At 39.3% G+C, this 18,410-nt stretch overlaps 1 protein-coding gene across 5 annotated transcripts in view; it reads left to right on the top strand.

The window, feature by feature from the left end:
• Positions 1 to 18,410, top strand: part of foxp2 (forkhead box P2) — a 798,642-nt gene that overhangs the window by 435,793 nt on the left and 344,439 nt on the right. For all 5 annotated transcript variants that reach the window (XM_060839811.1, XM_060839807.1, XM_060839808.1 and 2 more), the window contains one exon: positions 154 to 331. In XM_060839811.1, coding sequence (XP_060695794.1) covers positions 164 to 331 — 168 coding nt within the window. In that variant the 5' untranslated portion in view covers positions 154 to 163. The remainder of the gene's footprint in view (positions 1 to 153; positions 332 to 18,410) is intronic.

The following is an 18,410-nucleotide window of genomic DNA, read 5'->3' as shown; positions in this document are numbered from 1 at the left end:
ATTCTTTAAGACGTTTATTTGTTGGAAGACTGTACCATGCTTTTCCCTTCTGTTCTGGGACTGCCTCTGTAATTGGCAGAATGGGACCATCTTGATAATGGAAGTGTAAAGGTGTAACGAGTGTGTTAATTGATGCTTCTTAATCACTTTTAGGTATTAAGTCATGATGCAAGAATCCGCGACCGAGACAATAAGCAACAGTTCAATGAATCAAAATGGAATGAGCACTCTAAGCAGCCAATTAGATGCTGGCAGCAGAGATGGAAGATCAAGTGGTGACACCAGTGGTGAAGTAAGCACAGTAGAACTGCTGCATCTGCAACAACAGCAGGTAAGTTTTGTTTTCCTTAAGACAGTCTTATTTCATTTTCACCACATTTTACTTACTGTCTGTTGAAAAAGCTTTCTCTTAAGATTAGAAAATATATTTTGATCGCTTTTAAGATTTTAATTCTTAGTGTTGAAAACAAATTTCACATTCATTATTCTCCCTTATGTAGGCATTCTTATGCCTGTGTGCAGTCGCATTGCATTTTAATATTATAATTTAATAATTATATTTTGTTGATAAATAACAGCATGCTTAATTTTAAATAAAGTAATGTTAATCAGCTTTATTATTTATAAATCTTCAGTTTATGTCTTGGACACTTCAGATGCAATATGTTATTTTCCACCAGAGGGCCACATTATTTGATTTCTCACCTACTTGTAACATAAACTGAACATGTTTGTTATGAAAGTGAAGATGAGACATCAGACGAGAGATCATTCTGTTGGAGATAGTTTTAAATGAATGAGTCAGGTTGATTTTTAACCCTGGATTCCATACAGGAGGAAGTGGATGAGAGTGAAATACTCTTGCTAGCCTAAGTTTCAGGCCCAGAATATTTTAACTCTTGGAGGACTTTGGGAATATCGCGGTCTACTTTTCACATACTCTGGGCAGGAGGGGCTGCAGAGCAGTTGTGTGAGTTTGGCCGGTTTGTAATTAAATAACCAGAATGGAGTTTTGAAACAGTCACTTAGAAAGGAGAGAAAGAGAGTGAGAGAGAGAGAGAGACACACACACACAAGTCTGAGGGGGAGGCCACAACTTTTCTCATGGTTCTCAAAGGAAAACCTCTGTTCTGATTGGACCCACAAAGGAGGTTCTTAGACTTGATCGGTCAGGATCCTTTTTGTCTTCAGCTTCTGGCGTTGTTTCAGCCTTAGAGAAAAGCTATTGTGGAATCCCTGCTTATGGCCCTAATTTAGATGTTAATGATATAACAGGATCCCAGTTTTCATAAACTCAAGGAATCGTCATCTGGTATAAATGGACACTTTAACCACTAACAGGGCCCTGCAAGTTAAAATTTGAAATTATAGGGATTGTTAGGGAGCATGGAACCTACTCAGATTCCAGTAATTGACAGGGTTAAAATCAATCCCAGCATGTTCTGTGAAAGCAAGCTTTAATCCATATCTGAAAATTACTGCAAAATATCATTTAAAGTGAATGATTGCAGAAACGAAACTATTCTAGGCTTAAGGTTTATGCACACAGTGGTACTGTGTTATTATATTTTATTATTTCATTACGTTTTTCTAAAATTTTAATTTAAGGGAAAATGCAGAACAACATTACAATTAAAGCAGCATAAAGCAACATGTACAATGTATATTTTCATTTGCAATGTAGTTGATTTTAGATCCAGAATGAACAATAGATGTTGCACATGTCTCTGTGAGTTATGCAAGAGTGAAAATGTAGTAAATTACTGGCCTTAGATTACAGGGAAATGTTCTCCTTAAGTTACAGAAAGTGATTGTTTGGACCAGATAATGATTTGTGGAGCATATATAAAACTAATGAAATCATAGTCATGTTAGATTCACAAAGGGAAAATGTTACTTACGTAGTCTTAGCATTTTGTACGGTCTTGATTTGGTAAACACATGCTTGGTTAACCTACCCAATCTTCTAATTTTATTCACTATGATTACATAGAGATCTAGATGAAAACATTATGTATTTTGGCATATTGTTCAGATTATTTATCAGGTTTTAATTGCCTAAAATTTGAAACTTAGTTGTAATTGGCATGTAAGGGATTAGATTAAGTTGGATTTGATTATACTGAGTAGAATGTTGTAGAAATTTTAACTGTTACTTCTTTCCATATAATTTATCTATAGTGACAATCAATTATAGTTATAAAGGTCTCAATATAATCTACATAGAAACATTTAATCTCATTTCATGACATTAATATCTCTTAAGCTTTCTCACTGAAGCGTAAAGGTTTTCTCAGTTGTTTCTGTGGATTCCAAGAATGTGTTGCAAAAAGAAAGTTTTTGTTTATAATTTGTTTAAAAATGAGAAATCATTAATATTGATCGTGTGAATTCAGGTTCTGGCCTTCGCATTTCATTTTGAAATACCTGTTTATTGTTCCGTTTTTGGTCATTGTACTCATAAAAAGGCATAGGACATTGAAAGGCTTTTGCTTATAGGAGAGACAATAGCATTACACATCCTTGAATGGATTAAGGGGGAAAGTTATTAAATTTTCTACACCGTGTGATTCTGTGAGCAGAGATCTATGGGGTATGGTTCACAGTTACTGTGAAGGCATATACTTAAAACTAACTAGTAAATATGTCAATTCGTTAATGCACGGAAACAATAGCTTCCTATTGAATATGGATAAGTAATTGATTTGACAGGTGTAGATGACTACCTTGGCACAAAAGCAAGAAAGGCTGAAAATGGTATGTGTAAATTTTGGATGAAAAGGTGACACAATAATTGGGTGAGTTAGATGGCTGGATGACCTTTTTTGACTTCTGCAATTTGATGAACTAGTTGATTTTGAAGAAGAAAACTGCTTAATTCAGAAACCTGATAGACACAGTAGCCAAATTCAAGCTCTTTTATCTATTTATCTAATTACAACGATCCCAGAGAATTAGACACCCTTAAATTCAAATCAAATAGCATTCCTATTTGGTTACAATCTAAAAGAGTGAAAGAGAAGAGTATCCACTCATTTGAAAGGTTAGTACGATTGAAAAGGGAAAGAAATACATTTGTGTCACTTGAAGATAATTTGGCATATGATGTGAAGGCATTAGCCTTAATGCCTGAAAGAAAACTGTCAGTAAGTAATGGGAAAATCTCTATTTCAAGGAAAACAATGAAACCTTTACTTAATGCACTTTCCTTGTTTCATCTCTTAACTGTTTCAAAATGCCACTTTGTCAGCAGATTTATGTAGCTTTCCTGGAGGTTAGGGAGATGCACAGCTATAACATGAAACACAGTCAGTTTTGATGAGCTTGCACATGCGTGTTACCTGAATTAGTTGTTGTAAAATATTTACAGAGCAGTCTGGAATCACTTTGAACTAGAGTATTTGTGTTCTTATGTGAACAGTGATCACGACCTTGAGAAAATAATATAAAAGACCTTAGTTATCAGTTTAGACAGCTAGGTTAAAAAGGAAAAGTATCTCCTTTTTAATGCCCTTCACATGGCACCTACACCCACCACTTGAGACGTATTCAACATTTTGACAAGACCACTCTGTTTTTCATTGTTCAGACTTGAGAAGAAACCTGTATCTGCTTTACCTCAACCTGCTAACGCGTTAGATCTCATTTCTATTTTTCTGATCCTTGTTAGATGCAAATAATATAATTGTGTATTTGTGAAATTTTATAAGTGTTTGGGAGTCACTGCAGTACAGATGTTAAATAACTAAATCTGAAAATCACAATGATTCATAATAGTACACATTCCCCAGTCTCATCACACACTGATTACCGAGGACCCAATTTTTCAAAGGTGTGGGTAAGATTTTACCTCAGTATGCATATTTTACAGCAATTAACATTTTATTAAATGGCATTTACATGAAATTGAACAAATATTTTACCAAAGCTAAAAGGGAAGTCGTCAAAATGATTTCCTCAAAAGAAATCTATAAATATACAAAAGTGCCAGACACAAAGACCATACCAAGCCTTTCCCATTGAGTTGTCTTTACTTTTAACTCATTTCAAGAGCTAGTTATTCCTCCAGTTGTCATGTAGTCACCTGGGAATTGTGAAAAGCTAAATGAAAAATCCAAGACCAAATATGTGGATACAGTATGAAAAATTCCTTTCTAACCCCTCCAGGTGATCCATATTGATCTTGGAGGCATGTTGACACTGACATAATATTGGTACCTACCTCTTGTGCGATGCAGTCACTGTCTCAGCCAACAATTGATCCATTTCTGTCTTGATCATAGACAACACGAGCACTGTTCCCTCTAAGCAGCACAGGCGAGTGGTCATTTCCTTGGTTGTGCCTCAGAATGTAACAGTGCCCCCAAAAAAAGAAACTAATGGCAAACTTTGTTTTTGTGGAGTCCAGAGTAGCATATAGTTTTCTCTCATCCCTGTAATAAGGAAGCTGCGTACCCCTCAGGCTGCACCAACGGCTGATACTGAATACAGTATGTGTGGTGCATACCCTGCGGTGTTGTTTGAAATGATTTATACCTATGTATTTCATTTGCCAATCAACTGACTCAAGGGCATGCCAACCACCCAGAGAAAACTAAAAATGGCTACATTGTCAACAGGAAAAGGCAGGGAGCCCCCCCTTCCCCCTCCCCACCTCCCACCACATCATGCCCTGTTTCCTTTGGGCAGAAAACTTCAAAGTTGCTACCAAGGAATGTAAAACTTTCATAACATTTTAACTGCATGCTTACAATCCCAGCACTTCCTTGTCAACCAACGGAAAGTGAGAGCAGTAGTCATTGTAGGATGATAGGATGTGATGTGGCAGACACATTTCAATAATGGACTTCTTTCAGTATGTCTGATGAGTTGCTGAAATGGCTGCACAACTTTGAGGAAACTAACATTGTGCCATTATAAATGGATATTTCTTATTGTTGTGAAATATCCATGTTGTGATTTTGCTAAGAATTATGCTTGACTGTTTTTTGTTTTACATTATTATTAAAGTACTGATGGATATCAGCAAAAGTAGGTGTTCTCTTTCCTGATGATACCTCCCTCGAGAGAGTAGTTTAGTTCTCATCTGAAATCAAGTAGCATCTGACACTGCAGGTGGACGTAGACACAATTAGTGAGTGGCAAAATAAATGATATGTCCCTTCAGTGCTGACAAGATCCAAGTAATAGCTCTATCAAGAAAGATTGACCATAATGTTGCCTATCCATCTATGCTGTATAGGATAGCAACTTCATTTTAGTTATAAAAACTCACCTGCTTGAAATTGCAATTTCGCTGGATAATCATGAGATAAAAACAAGCAGATAGCTGGAAAAAGTAGCATTGTAATTTAAATCATGAGTCCTCCTTGTCATTGATTGCAGTTTGAATAGTACAGTGATCCTCTATGTGTCAGATGATGGAATATTGTAGTCCAGTTTGTCAAGCAGCAAAGGAAACCAACTTTTCTTTGTCAGATTCAGACTGTGGACTTTGGCTCGGTCATCAGCTAACTGTCTCCAAACTGAAGATATGTGGTGGGCCAGATTCGTTCATAAAATTATGATTTAATCTACACCATAGAATCATTTATTTTTAAGACAAATTTCATTGTTTACACCAGAAACACAATCTGTGTCATGTTCTTGCTCTGGTTTTATACACTGTGAATTATAAAGTGTTTTAACCAGCTAAAGGTCATTCTGCTATAACACGTGTTTTGTTAATGCAAATCTGCTATACGTGATTGACGAATTGGGGACACTGTTTCTAAAACGTGAACTTTCAAAAGAATTGTTGGCTGTAATGTGATTACATTGCCAACAATTAAAGCGCTGTTTGTAAAATGCGAGGTTGCACAAGAACGCAACTGTTGCATTATAGAATAACTACCTGTATGTATATGTCCTAGTTGCACCTGCTGATAGTAGCATGGTCATTTATGTCAGAATTGTTTTGGGTGAGATCATTGGCATTGCCATTGAAGTAGTGATTGGTGGAAAAAAATGGGTACATTGAGAGTGCTGTTCCAGTTGTGGATTTCAGCAACTTACTGGGTAGGTAAATAAGGCACACCATATTGCTCACTTTGACTATCTGCTACCCTGACTACTTGAATGAGCAATGTTTGTGTACCATGGTTCAAGAATGTTTGACTCTGGATCAGTTGGCACAGGCTAGGTCAAGGTACAGCATGCAGCTAAAGATTAAATAATGCAAAAATGGACAGTGACCTGGATATCTGTAACAAGAAACCTTTAAAAAAAAGACCATGGCATTTGGAAGGAAGTGGATCAGGCACTTATTTTATCTTCAGAATTGCACATCAATGTCACTCAATGTTTTGATGATCAGAATAATCAAAGGAGCAAATATGCTGTCTGACTTTTTTTTTACTTTTTGGATACCCTTAACACCAGCAGGCTGACACCACATGCACACACACGTGTGTGTACACACATAAACACACACACATACATATAATGACACTTTTTTTTCTTTCTGACACACATACTTATTCTCTCTCTCTCTCTCTCATACACACACACTTCACAATCTCATTAGGGTTGTTGATGGTACCTAATATCAAACATTAACACAATTTCTACAAGCTGCATTAACAGCAATTACAGGCAAGCACAGCTCTAAATCATCTTGCACTTATCAGAACAACTCACAAGAAACACCAGTGAGATACTGACTGGCAGTTAACTACCAAGTTCTGGATTAGTGGTGCTGGCAGAGCACAGCAGTTCAGGCAGCATCCAAGGAGCAGCGAAACCAACGTTTCGGGCAAGCCCTTCATTAGGAATAGGGGCAGAGAGTCTGAAGCGTGGAGAGATAAGCTAGAGGAGGGTGGGGGTGGGGAGAAAGTAATATAGAGTACAACAGGTGAGTGGGGGAGGGGATGAAGGTGGTAGGTCAGGGAGGAGAGGGTGGAGTGGATAGGTGGAAAAGGAAATAGGCAGGTAGGACAAGTTCGGACATGTCATGGGGACAGTGCTGAGCTGGTCCCCATGACTTGTCCAGGCTTGTCCTACCTGCCTATCTCCTTTTCCACCTATCCACTTCACCCTCTCCTCCCTGACCTATCACCTTCATCCCCTCCCCCACTCACCTATTGTACTCTATACTACTTTCTCCCCACCCCCACCCTCCTCTAGCTTATCTCGCCACGCTTCAGACTCTCTGCCCCTATTCCTGATGAAGGACTTTTGCCCGAAACATCGGTTTCACTGCTCCTTGGATGCTGCCTGAACTGCTGTGCTCTGCCAGCACCACTAATCCAGCATCTGCAGTCATTGTTTTTACCTAGTTAACTACCAAGCTTTGTTTAAGTTTTGAACTAGGCAAATTGACTCTGGTCAAAGTAGTGCCCTAAGAAATGCATTCTCAAGTTAACATTAGAGTCCACTTGCCAACCAACATGTATTCACTTCTCATACACTATAAATATTGTCTTTTGCTTGTATTAGTATTTCTTGTAAATTTTTCAGATGAGTAAAGACAATAAACTTCAACAAAATATGCTTCTTTTCACCAATACTCCAGCTATGAACTACCAAAAGACTCTCATGAAATCTTTTACTCATTCTTGTTGCAGGGAAAACATATCCACGATGTAGGTCATAAATAAGGATGATGAGTTAGGGAGAATGTGGGGAAATTTTAGCCTGAAGAGAGGGGTGTGTTTGGGAGAAATTTGGAAGTGCTAATATTGCTACCAGCAATCCACAAACATTTGGAATTAACTTCAGCACATTTGGTTACACGTAGGATATTCCCTGGGAAGAGGCTGATTCCCAATTAATTAACAGCTGGTTAAACTGGGCCTTTTGGAATGTAATTGTGATTGCTTCCTGAAAATGATCAGTGATAGAAAAGCTACAGGTTGCTAGGAATTGTAGGACTGTACAAATGGCAGGCAAAAATGTCTTTGAAATGTTCATCCCTTTTCCTATCTAAGTGATAGGATACTTCTTACAGGACTTAGTCTAAGAATGTGCTTTTGCTACTTTGGAAGTTGTTTCCATTTTCTTTGAGAGAATTTCTACTGCCTTGGAGTTTTGTGCATCTGATCCATGTGTAGCATGTATTATGCACCAATGCAGCGTGGACTCTGCTTTACTTTGGACCTCAGATAGGGACTGAGATAAGCTATAGGAACAATGACTGACTTCTATGGCTGCACAAGAGAGGGGTGAAGAACAGTGAAATGCAACTTGTAGGAGATGAAATCCTTGACACTCGATTTAGTCAGCTTCCTGAATGACACTAAGCATTTTGAGATTTGGGAGACTCTCAGGGTATCGTGTGAGGCGGTCGCTGACATTTGCAACCCCCTGGAAGAAGTGGACCAGGTGGATAAGAGTTGACAATGATTTGGAAAGTTGTCATTGTCCTTAATCTGTTCACCTCTGCTTCCTTCTTGTGATCTGCAGGTGATACTTGCTGAATTTCTCAATTTACAGACTAGGAATGAAATAATCATGCATATCAGGACTTGAAATTATATGCAGTTTTCACCGAATGATGCCAGTTATCAGAATAACTCTAGGAGAAAGTGAGGACTGCAGATGCTGGAGATCAGAGCTGAAAAATGTGTTGCTGGAAAAGTGCCGCAGGTCAGGCAGCATCCAAGGAGCAGGAGAATCTATGTTTCGGGCATACGCCCTTCTTCAGGAATCAGAATAAACTCTGTGGCTCTGACTGATCTCTATGGGTTTAGGGAGTGATTGACAGTACATATGTAGCAATGCGCCCGCAGAACAGCCTGGAGGGTTCTAATCTATGCATGCTCAGTTTATCTGCCACCCCATAAATGTCATCTTCCATGTTTGTACAAGATTTTCAGGACACATTGATGATGATACTTTGACCCTGTAACAGCCAATGATGCTCAGGAGGGATTAAGTTAAAGTCATTTGAAGTTTGGAATTATGTTTGGTGCAGACTGGTTGGACCGAAGTGTATGTTTCCATGCTGTATGACTCCATGAAAGCTACGATTGAGACAATGATCTGGATGCTAACAATATGATTGCAGTGCTTGTACAGATCTGTGAATGCCCTTCAGTACACCCAAATCCTGTTATCCACAATGAAGAAGGTGTGTTGCCCTTTACACAGCATAGTCAAACAGCAAGGACTGGAGCCAGAAGGAGGAACGTACTGAACACTTCATCTCCTCAAAAAAAAGACGAGCAGCGAAGGCTGGAAAGGATCAGGGACTTGATGTACAAAGGGCTAAAACAGTGATGCACCTTGATGTCCAGTGTAGTCCAATTTTGGTACACATCAAGGTGAAGCAGCGAACCTATCTGGTTTCACTTCCCAGCTCAAAGTAATCCTACAGTCAGCAAAGCATTCTTGTACAGTCAACTGTTTTTCATCCTCAAGTCTTAATTACTATATCACTAGTCTGAAGTCTACTTTTCGGGCAATATGGGAAATTGGTAAAAACAAACAGTTTAATTTTAACAAAAATTAAGCAGAAAATCAATAATCTAGCACTGTGTTAACTGCCCAGGCCTGTACCATCATCCAACTACACTTTTTTCTGTTCCTTTTTCTACCACTCTTCCTTTTATTACCCTTTGCTTTCAGCAAGGTTGAGAGCCAGATAAAGGGAGAAAATGGAGTGAATTAGGAGAAGGTGTCCCTTTTCTTGTGTTCTGGTTCCCATGAACCTGTGTACTCATGAGAAAAGAATAACGTTTGAGGAATGTTCTATTTCTATGTCAACAGTAAGGTTCATTCTTCTACAATGTTGTGAAATTTGAAAGGGCTCAGAAAAGATTTACAAGGATGTTGCCAGGGTTGAAGGATCTGAGCTATAGGGGGAGGTTGAAAATGTGTTGCTGGAAAAGCGCAGCAGGTCAGGCAGCATCCAAGGAACAGGAGATTCCATGTTTCGGGCATAAGCCCTTCTTCACAAATGAGGAAAGTGTGTCCAGCAGGCTAAGATAAAAGGTAGGGAGGAGGGACTTGGGGGAGGGGCGATGGAGATGTGATAGGTGGAAGGAGGTCAAGGTGAGGGTGATAGGCCGGAGTGGAGTGGGGGGTGGAGAGGTCAGGAAGAAGATTGCAGGTTAGGAAGGCGGTGCTGAGTTCGAGGGATTTGACTGAGACAAGGTGGGGGGAGGGGAAATGAGGAAACTGGCCCGACCTCAAATTTACCTGGAAATTTACCAACACATTCCACCCCGGCCTCAAATTCACCTGGAAACTTACCAACACCTTCCACCCCGATTTCAAATTCACCTGGACATGTGCTGGCCTCTTACCCACCCTTGATCTCTTCATAGCCAACTGCGGCCACGACATTAACTGCCTCAACCTCTCCACCTGTCTCACCCACTCCAACCTCTCACCCTCGGAACATGCAGCCCTCCACTCCCTCCGCTCCAACCCCAACCTCACCATCAAACCAGCAGACAAGGGAGGCGCAGTAGTAGTTTGGCGCACCGACCTTTATACCGCTGAGGCTAAACGCCAGCTCACGGACACCTCCTCCTACTGCCCCCTTGACCATGACCCCACCTCCCACCACCAAACCATCATCTCCCAGACCATCCATAACCTCATCACCTCAGGGAATCTCCCATCCACCGCCTCCAACCTCATAGTCCCACAACCCCGCACCGCCCATTTCTTCCTCTTGCCCAAAATCCACAAACCTGACTGCCCCAGCCGACCCATTGTCTCAGCCTGCTCCTGCCCCACCGAACTCATCTCTGCATACCTCGACATGGTCCTGTCCCGTTAGTCCAAGAACTCACCACCTATGTTCGGGACGCCACCCACGCCTTCGACCTCCTCCATGATTTTCGCTTCCCCGGTCCCCAACGCCTTATCTTCACCATGGACACCCAGTCCCTCTACACCTCCATTCCCCATCACGAAGGACTCAAAGCCCTCTGCTTCTTCCTTTCCCACCGTACCAACCAGTACCCTTCCACTGACACTCTCCTTCGACTGACTGAATTGGTCCTCACCCTGAACAACTTCTCTTTCCAATCCTCCCACTTCCTCCAAACCAAAGGAGTTGCCGTGGGCACCCGCATGGGCCCCAGCTATACCTGCCTCTTCATAGGATATGTGGAACAGTCCATCTTCCGCAACTACACTGGCACCACCCCCCCACCTTTTCCTCCGCTACATCGATGACTGTATCGGCACTACCTCGTGCTTCCACAAGGAGGTTGAACAGTTTATCCACTTTATCAACACCTTCCACCCCGACCTCAAATTCACCTGGAACCGAAGCCTCCTTTCGGGGGAGGTTGAACAGGCTGGGGCTGTTTTCTCTGGAGTATCAGAGGCTGAGGGATAACCTAATAGAAGTTTATAAAATCATGAGGGCCATGGATAGGGTAAAGAGACAAGTCTTTTCCCTGAGGTGGGGGAGTCCAGAATTCGACAGAATAGGTTTAGGGTGAGAGGGGAAAGATATAAAAGGGGCCTAAGGGGCAACAATTTCACAGAGGATGGTGCGTGCAAGGAATGAGCTGCCAGAGGAATTGGTGGAGGCTGGTACAATTGCAATATTAAAAGACATCTGGATGGGTATATGAATAGGAAGGGTTTGGAATGATATGGGCCAAGTGCTGGTAAATGGGACTAGATTAGGTTGACGTGGACGAGTTGGACAGAAGGGTCTGTTTCCATGCTGTGCATCTCTGTGACTCTTTGACTATGATGGGTGATTCATGCCTGTGGGACAGAATTTGATTATGCTCAGTTTTTAATTGCATAATCTACAGTGTGCTAATTGTGTACACCCCAATTGGAACACCTAAGGCTGGCCCCATAGTTGGAACCTGACAACTACTTCATTATTTGTGTGAGCTGCTTGTGCCTTTCTAAACGTTTGTGTTGGTTCCCTTTTTATCTTTGCATCACCCCAAAGACAAGGAAACAATGTTAATCACAGTAATGGACCTGAAAATGAGCCCATGTGGATTTCCACCTCCTTCCGTGCAAGATTCCAATGGAATTCTCATCATTGTATCATCTGTAAGCAATGAAAAGGTTGTTGATTACACCATCATGAAGAATATATCCCTTTCAATATAAACAGTATCAAAATCTGTGTGATGTGATTTGTGCCTGTTAAGTAAGCTAAAGTAACTGGACCTGACCTGTGATGGTTTGCAACAAAGTCAGATTATAAATTCTATCCTACTATGTTTAGTTTGGCATCTTTTCTACCATTATGTTCAGAATATATTGGGTAACAATTGTTTAAAAAATGTATAAAAGTGCAAAATATTCCAATGTGGTTTTGTTTCTGCATAGACAGAGGCAGTAAATGCTATGTATTACGTTAGTGGTTAAGCATGTTTATATTTGGAGCAAATTTTCAAAGGAAACGTAAACCAATAATTAGAATTTTATGTGATGGTACATATAAATATGACATTTATTTTGTGAAAATTACATTGTTCAGTAAGGTATAAATTTAGATATCGTGGACACGATCCTAACGTAATGCTTCAGGTGTTTGGCACATGTTGACAAGTAGATGAAACAACTGAATTTTGCGGAGTCCCTATCGGGGACTGCAGCATACCTACACCGAAGGGAACTGCACCTACACCTGAATTGGCTGATGTCAGCAGACAATGAAGAAACAGCTTGGAGAATGTAATATAATGGTCTCATAACCAATCACAACACTTTTGTTTGGATTCCCACAGAACCATTCAATATCAGGCATCACTGCAGAATTGATTCTGACAGGAATGGAAGAATTGAATGCATAGACAAGTTGAGAACAACTGTTCTTGACATGAAGCTAATATTCAAATGAGTTTGCCACCAATGAGGCTTGGCAAAGCTGAAGCCAATGAGATCAAGGGATATCTGTTCAGGAAGATAGATGTAGTTTATAGAGGATAAAGTTGCAAGAATTCAATTACCCCCTCACAATTTGCATTCCATTGATTTCTTTGCTAACTGTTTCCATGTCATAGACTTCATGGATTTGTGTTTAATCTTCAAAAATGCAGTTAAAATAAGCTGAAATAAGATTTCAGATAATATTTTGATTCCAGAAATCATTTGAAGTATTATGGAATCCTAGCATGTATTTACTGTCAGATACTCTACATTTCTCCCCTTGTTCCCCTGTGAAACCAAATGGGATTTATTGAATGGTAATTGGTATTAGCATATAAAAAAGAGGCAATCATTTATCTCTTATAATGGATGCTGATGTTACCAGCAGGCCAACATTTCCCACCTTAACTGCAGTTGAAAAAATGGTAGTATGCCAACTTCTTAAATATGACTGAGTGACTGAGAACATAGAACAGTACAGTGCAGAACAGGCCCTTCAGCCCTCAATGTTGCGCCAACCTGTGAACTATTCAAAGTTCATCCCCCTGTACTATCCCATCATTATCCATGTGCTTATCCAAGGATTATTTAAATCTCCATAATGTGGCCAAGTTAACTACATTGGCAGGCAAGGCATTCCATGCCCTTACCACTCTCTGAGTAAAGAACCTGCCTCTGACATCTGCCTTAAATCTATCACCCCTCAATTTGTAGTTATGCTCCTTCTTACAAGCTGATGTCATCATCCTCAGAAAAAGAATTTTATGGTCTACCCTATCTAATCCCCTGATCATCTTTTATGTCACTAACAAAATCCCTCATAGCCTTCTTCTTTCCAATGAGAACAGACACAAGTCTCTCAGCTTTTCCTCATAAGACGTTCTCTCCAGACCAGGCAACATCCTGGTAAATCTCCTCTGCACCTTTTCCAACACTTCCACATCATTTCTGTAATGGGGTGATAGAACTGTACACAATATTTCATGCGCAATCACACTAGCGTTTTGTATAGTTGCTTGATGATTTCAGAGGACTGTTAAACGTCAATCACATCACTGTGGTCCAGACTCACATACGGCCTGACTGGGTAAGAACAACAGATTTCCTTCCATAAAGGATTTTTTATGACAATTAACTTTAATTGACTCAAGTTCTTTATTCCAATATTTGATTAACTGTACTTAAATTCCCCTATAGCCATGCTAGGAATTGATCTCATGTTAATATCACCAGCAGCAGTGGAATGAAGAGGACATTAATTGCCTACTTAAGGGCCTCAATTGGTGGCAGGGTGGGAAGAACATCAATGGTCCCTCTTTTCATGGACTGAATCATGGTGCAGGTGGGAAGATGGTAGGATCCACACCATGATCATCACTACCATCACACTTAATATGGATGAGACCACATGATTCCACCCTTAGTGCAAATTTTCAAAATATTTTCTCTCCAGTCCTTTGAAGATGCCTCAACATTGAGGTCCTCCCTTCACCAGCCTTAACAGCACCTATTTCTACCAGTGTATTGCTGGGTTGCCAGTCCTCTGTGTTCATAGCTTCATGAGACAGACTGGAATGGTAATAAGATAACCTTTAATTGGCTTTAGTTGGTAAAATTGCTGTCATAGTCCTGCAGTTCACCTATTTGTGAATGACTCCTGAAAAGGATAGGGAGAGGTAAACCTGCCAGTAAAATTCAGGTAATGGTTCTGAAAAATTAAGTAGTAATAACATGGGAACGCATATTCTCACTCTTTGGCACTACAGTCTGTCACATCTTACTGAAGTTTAGTTTTAAACATGTGAATGTGACAAAATGTCTGTGAAAGACCACAAAAATATTTCTCTGTATTTGACAATAGTATTGTATTGTCTTTGCTTGCTGTACTAGTTTAGGGACCATTTTGATGTATTCTGGAGTGTACATGTAACAGAGGTTACAAGCAAAGATGTCTTTTTGGTGACATATTTTGACTGATAAAATTATTTTCAAGTATGCTTCATTAATCAAGAAATCACAAGCAATCAAGAAATAGATAAATTGAATAAAATCAGTTTGCAATTTTACTTTGTTGTCTTGAAAATGCAAAATAAAATTCTTCATCACTAATTTTATACTTGGATAAAAAAGGACAATCCAGATTGTAGAACAGCAAAAAGACTGTCTAAAATAATGTGAAGATTCCTTAATCATAAATCTAGAGAGAGAATTTCTACTAAGCATAAGTTCTTCTGTCTTTTGGCTTTCCTTCAATCTATGCATTTTTTTATGCAGTCGAATTTAATTTAAAAAATTTTGACCATATATACCTCTTGTCAACAGAATATGCTTCCGAAGTCGAATTCTGTTCATATTTTTGTGTCACGTTTGCTATTTGATTTTACAGCATCTCTGTCAGGATGCATACAATGGTGAGGAGCTTGCCATCTTGTATGTGTTAAAAACAAATATAGTTAGTAACTATCAATGAGCAACATTATAGATTTTTTGTTTTGGAAGCTAGAGAATATAATTCTGCCTTGACAACTTTATATTGGTAGTTACCAATATAAATGTGCACAGAGTATAACCAAAAAAAAATTGCCAGGAAATGTTCTCAAAAATGTAAGATTTCTAATATGTTATGCATCAAATCAGATGTTGTATAAAATGATGAATATTTGACTTCAAAATAGGGAGTTAATTACTTTGATATACCCAGAAGCACCTAAACTTTAGCTTTACCATTTGACATGCAAAACAAATGGACAACGGGCGAATATAAATGAAAATCAACCTTTGTAGTTTTATGAAGATTTCAACAGTTTGATTACTCTATGTGTAGAATCAAAGTTTAGTCTCAGTAATCATCACTTCAGCAACTCAAAATATTCTCTCAACGTTCTTATTAACATTTGCTACAAGTTATCTGGGATTTCAATACAAGTTCAGTCAAGGCTATTTCTTATTTTGCAGAAAAATAACAATATTAGTTCTATAGAAATTGGTTAACTTTGTACATTGTTAGAATAAAAAATGCTTTCAACATGCAGGATATCAAGGATATATACAAATTAAGATCTGAATTTGAATTGATGTATTCTTTGAAATAATTTTGTGCAAATTTATTTGATATTTTATGAAGAAAATATTGGGGTGATTTATCACTATTGGTGCAGCATGAAAGCCCAGCTGTGACTCATAGCACAGGGATGCAGAGAAGAAAGCTCCCTGGCATTTTATGACTTTTTTTTCAGTGCTCTAACATTGATTTAGATTCTTAGAGGAAAGAATGGATGGGTTACTCATTGCAACAGCACAGAATAGCATTAAAGGTGAACTTACATTTCTGTGCCTTGAAATTATTATTTTGTCATTTTTTTAAAAGATGAGCATAATCATAGAATCCCTACAGTGTGGAAACAGGCCATTCAGCCCGTCGAGTCCACTTCACCCCTCCAAAGAGCATCCCCCCCATACCCACCCCCATCCCTGTAACCTTGCATTTCCCTTGACTAATTCACCCAGCCTACACATCCATGGACATCTGTGGGCAATTTAGCATGGTCAATCCATCTAACCTGCACATCTTCAGACTGTAGGAGGACACCAGAGCCCCCAGAGGAAACCCATGTGGAGAATGTGCAAATTCCACACAGTCATTTGAATCTGGCATCAAACTCAGTCCGTGGTGTTGTGGGTCAGCAGTGCTAACCACTGAGCCAATATACTGCCCAATATTACAATGAGAGTCTCATAGGTAATGTTGAACAAAGAAGCAAAAGAGAGTTTCCACCTTTGTTTTGGAGGAGCACTTCAAAGAGAGTTAATAGGTTACATGTTGAGCAGTTGCTGAGGGAGCCTGCAGGTCAGATGTGCAAGATATTTAACTCAGTAAAGAACTTTGTCTTGTCAAGTTAAAGTACGAATGGAACTGCAATATGGATATGGTCAGAGACTGACTAAGACCTACCATCATTTTCTAAGTTTCAGCAATGATGCTGTTAAGGATCAGCATACAAAGTAATTCAACTATGGTGCAGTATCATTTCATTGAGTCTTTTGAGAGGCTTTGAAGTATCTTGTAAGTTATGGAAGTTGGTCCACTTCCCTTTCTGTGAGGTTACTTCATTGCTCTAGGGAACAGTTACGATCTCAGCAGATGTTATTAATGGATAAGTCAGAACCCAATCAGGAATCTGGCTTGAGAGATGGTATTTTCATTTGTTTTTGTTTTACAGAAGTGTCTTCTCACTGAACTATAAGTCTGTAATGCTGCAGAATTTGCTTTAACAATAAAACAGAAGTTTATTATAAAAGAAATGAAGAAAGTCACTTGAGAGTTTGATTTTTAAGTGTGAGGGCTTTTTCTAGAGGTATCATACACTTGAGGTTCACTTTGCTTAAAAATACAGCTCTATGTTTTTACCCAGACTGGAAGCAACACTCGTTCTTCAGTCCAAGATGTAACTCACTGCTTCCTTTTCTTCTGAGAGGCATTGCTACTTACAGCCATCCTATTCCAAGCTCTTCACAGGGCTAAAAACACAATCCATAATTAACAGTGAAACTATAAGTTACTCACAAGGATGCATGCCCAAACTTTAAAAAAAACAGATTCCTAGATACTCTATCAAACCCATAAGACCCTATTATTTTAGTTAAAAATCGCACAACATCAGGTATAGACCAATAGATTTATGCAGCGCTTCAAAAACTTGTACTTCAAATAAACCTGTTAAACCATAACCTGATGTTGTATGATTTTTAACTTTGTCCACCCCAGTCCAATACCGGCACCTCCACATCATATCTATTACTTAAAGGTAAAATTTCCATGATCTTACCAAATTATAGGGCTGCACTTTCATTAGAGAAAGATGACTGGTGGTGGTTTAACTTCAGACAGCAGAAAAACCCACCAGTTACTCATTCAGTCCCGGAAATCCAAGCTTGCGGTAACATTAAAACTCATACATATAAATCCCACAGTTTATATCGCAGAGTGAAAGTCCATTGTTAGCACAGGTCCTAAAATCAACATGTGTTCTGTCAGAAATGCCATTACAAAGGCTGTTGAAAATTTGTGCTCCACTGATGTGGAGTTGTACGGACAGTACACTGACATGGGGTTTAACAATGCAATGACATATGTGGACTTGTAACAAACAGAGCAAACTGTAACGGTGCTGTGGGTCTACTTATGCTACATGGACTGCAGCAGTTCAGGAAGAAAGCTCCCCACCACCTTCTCCAGGCAATTAAGGATATGTAAGGAAAGCTTGACTGGCCAGGAACTTTGTATGTCATGAGCGAATAAAGGAGAAATGCACAGCACAAGCAAATTTTGGCCCTGGGTATTGTTATGTAAAAGTAACACCAGTATAACAGCAAACATTATCCAGATCGACTTTATTTTGAGAAGAAAAGAACAGAACGTGCTAATTTCAATTTTGAAGTAGAGCATCTGTCAATTTTTCAAATCAAAACTAGAGTGTAAGCAAACACTTTCTTTCCAAGTTTCAAAGCCAGTTTTTTAATCAGCCAGAGCTATTTAGACAGTAAAGATGACAGCATAGATTGATAAC

Source organism: Hemiscyllium ocellatum, chromosome 19 (assembly GCF_020745735.1).
Source record: "Hemiscyllium ocellatum isolate sHemOce1 chromosome 19, sHemOce1.pat.X.cur, whole genome shotgun sequence".
Classification (NCBI taxonomy): domain Eukaryota; kingdom Metazoa; phylum Chordata; class Chondrichthyes; order Orectolobiformes; family Hemiscylliidae; genus Hemiscyllium; species Hemiscyllium ocellatum.
The sequence above is the reverse complement of the archived record's forward strand: the minus strand, read 5'-3'. Positions and strand labels throughout refer to the sequence as shown.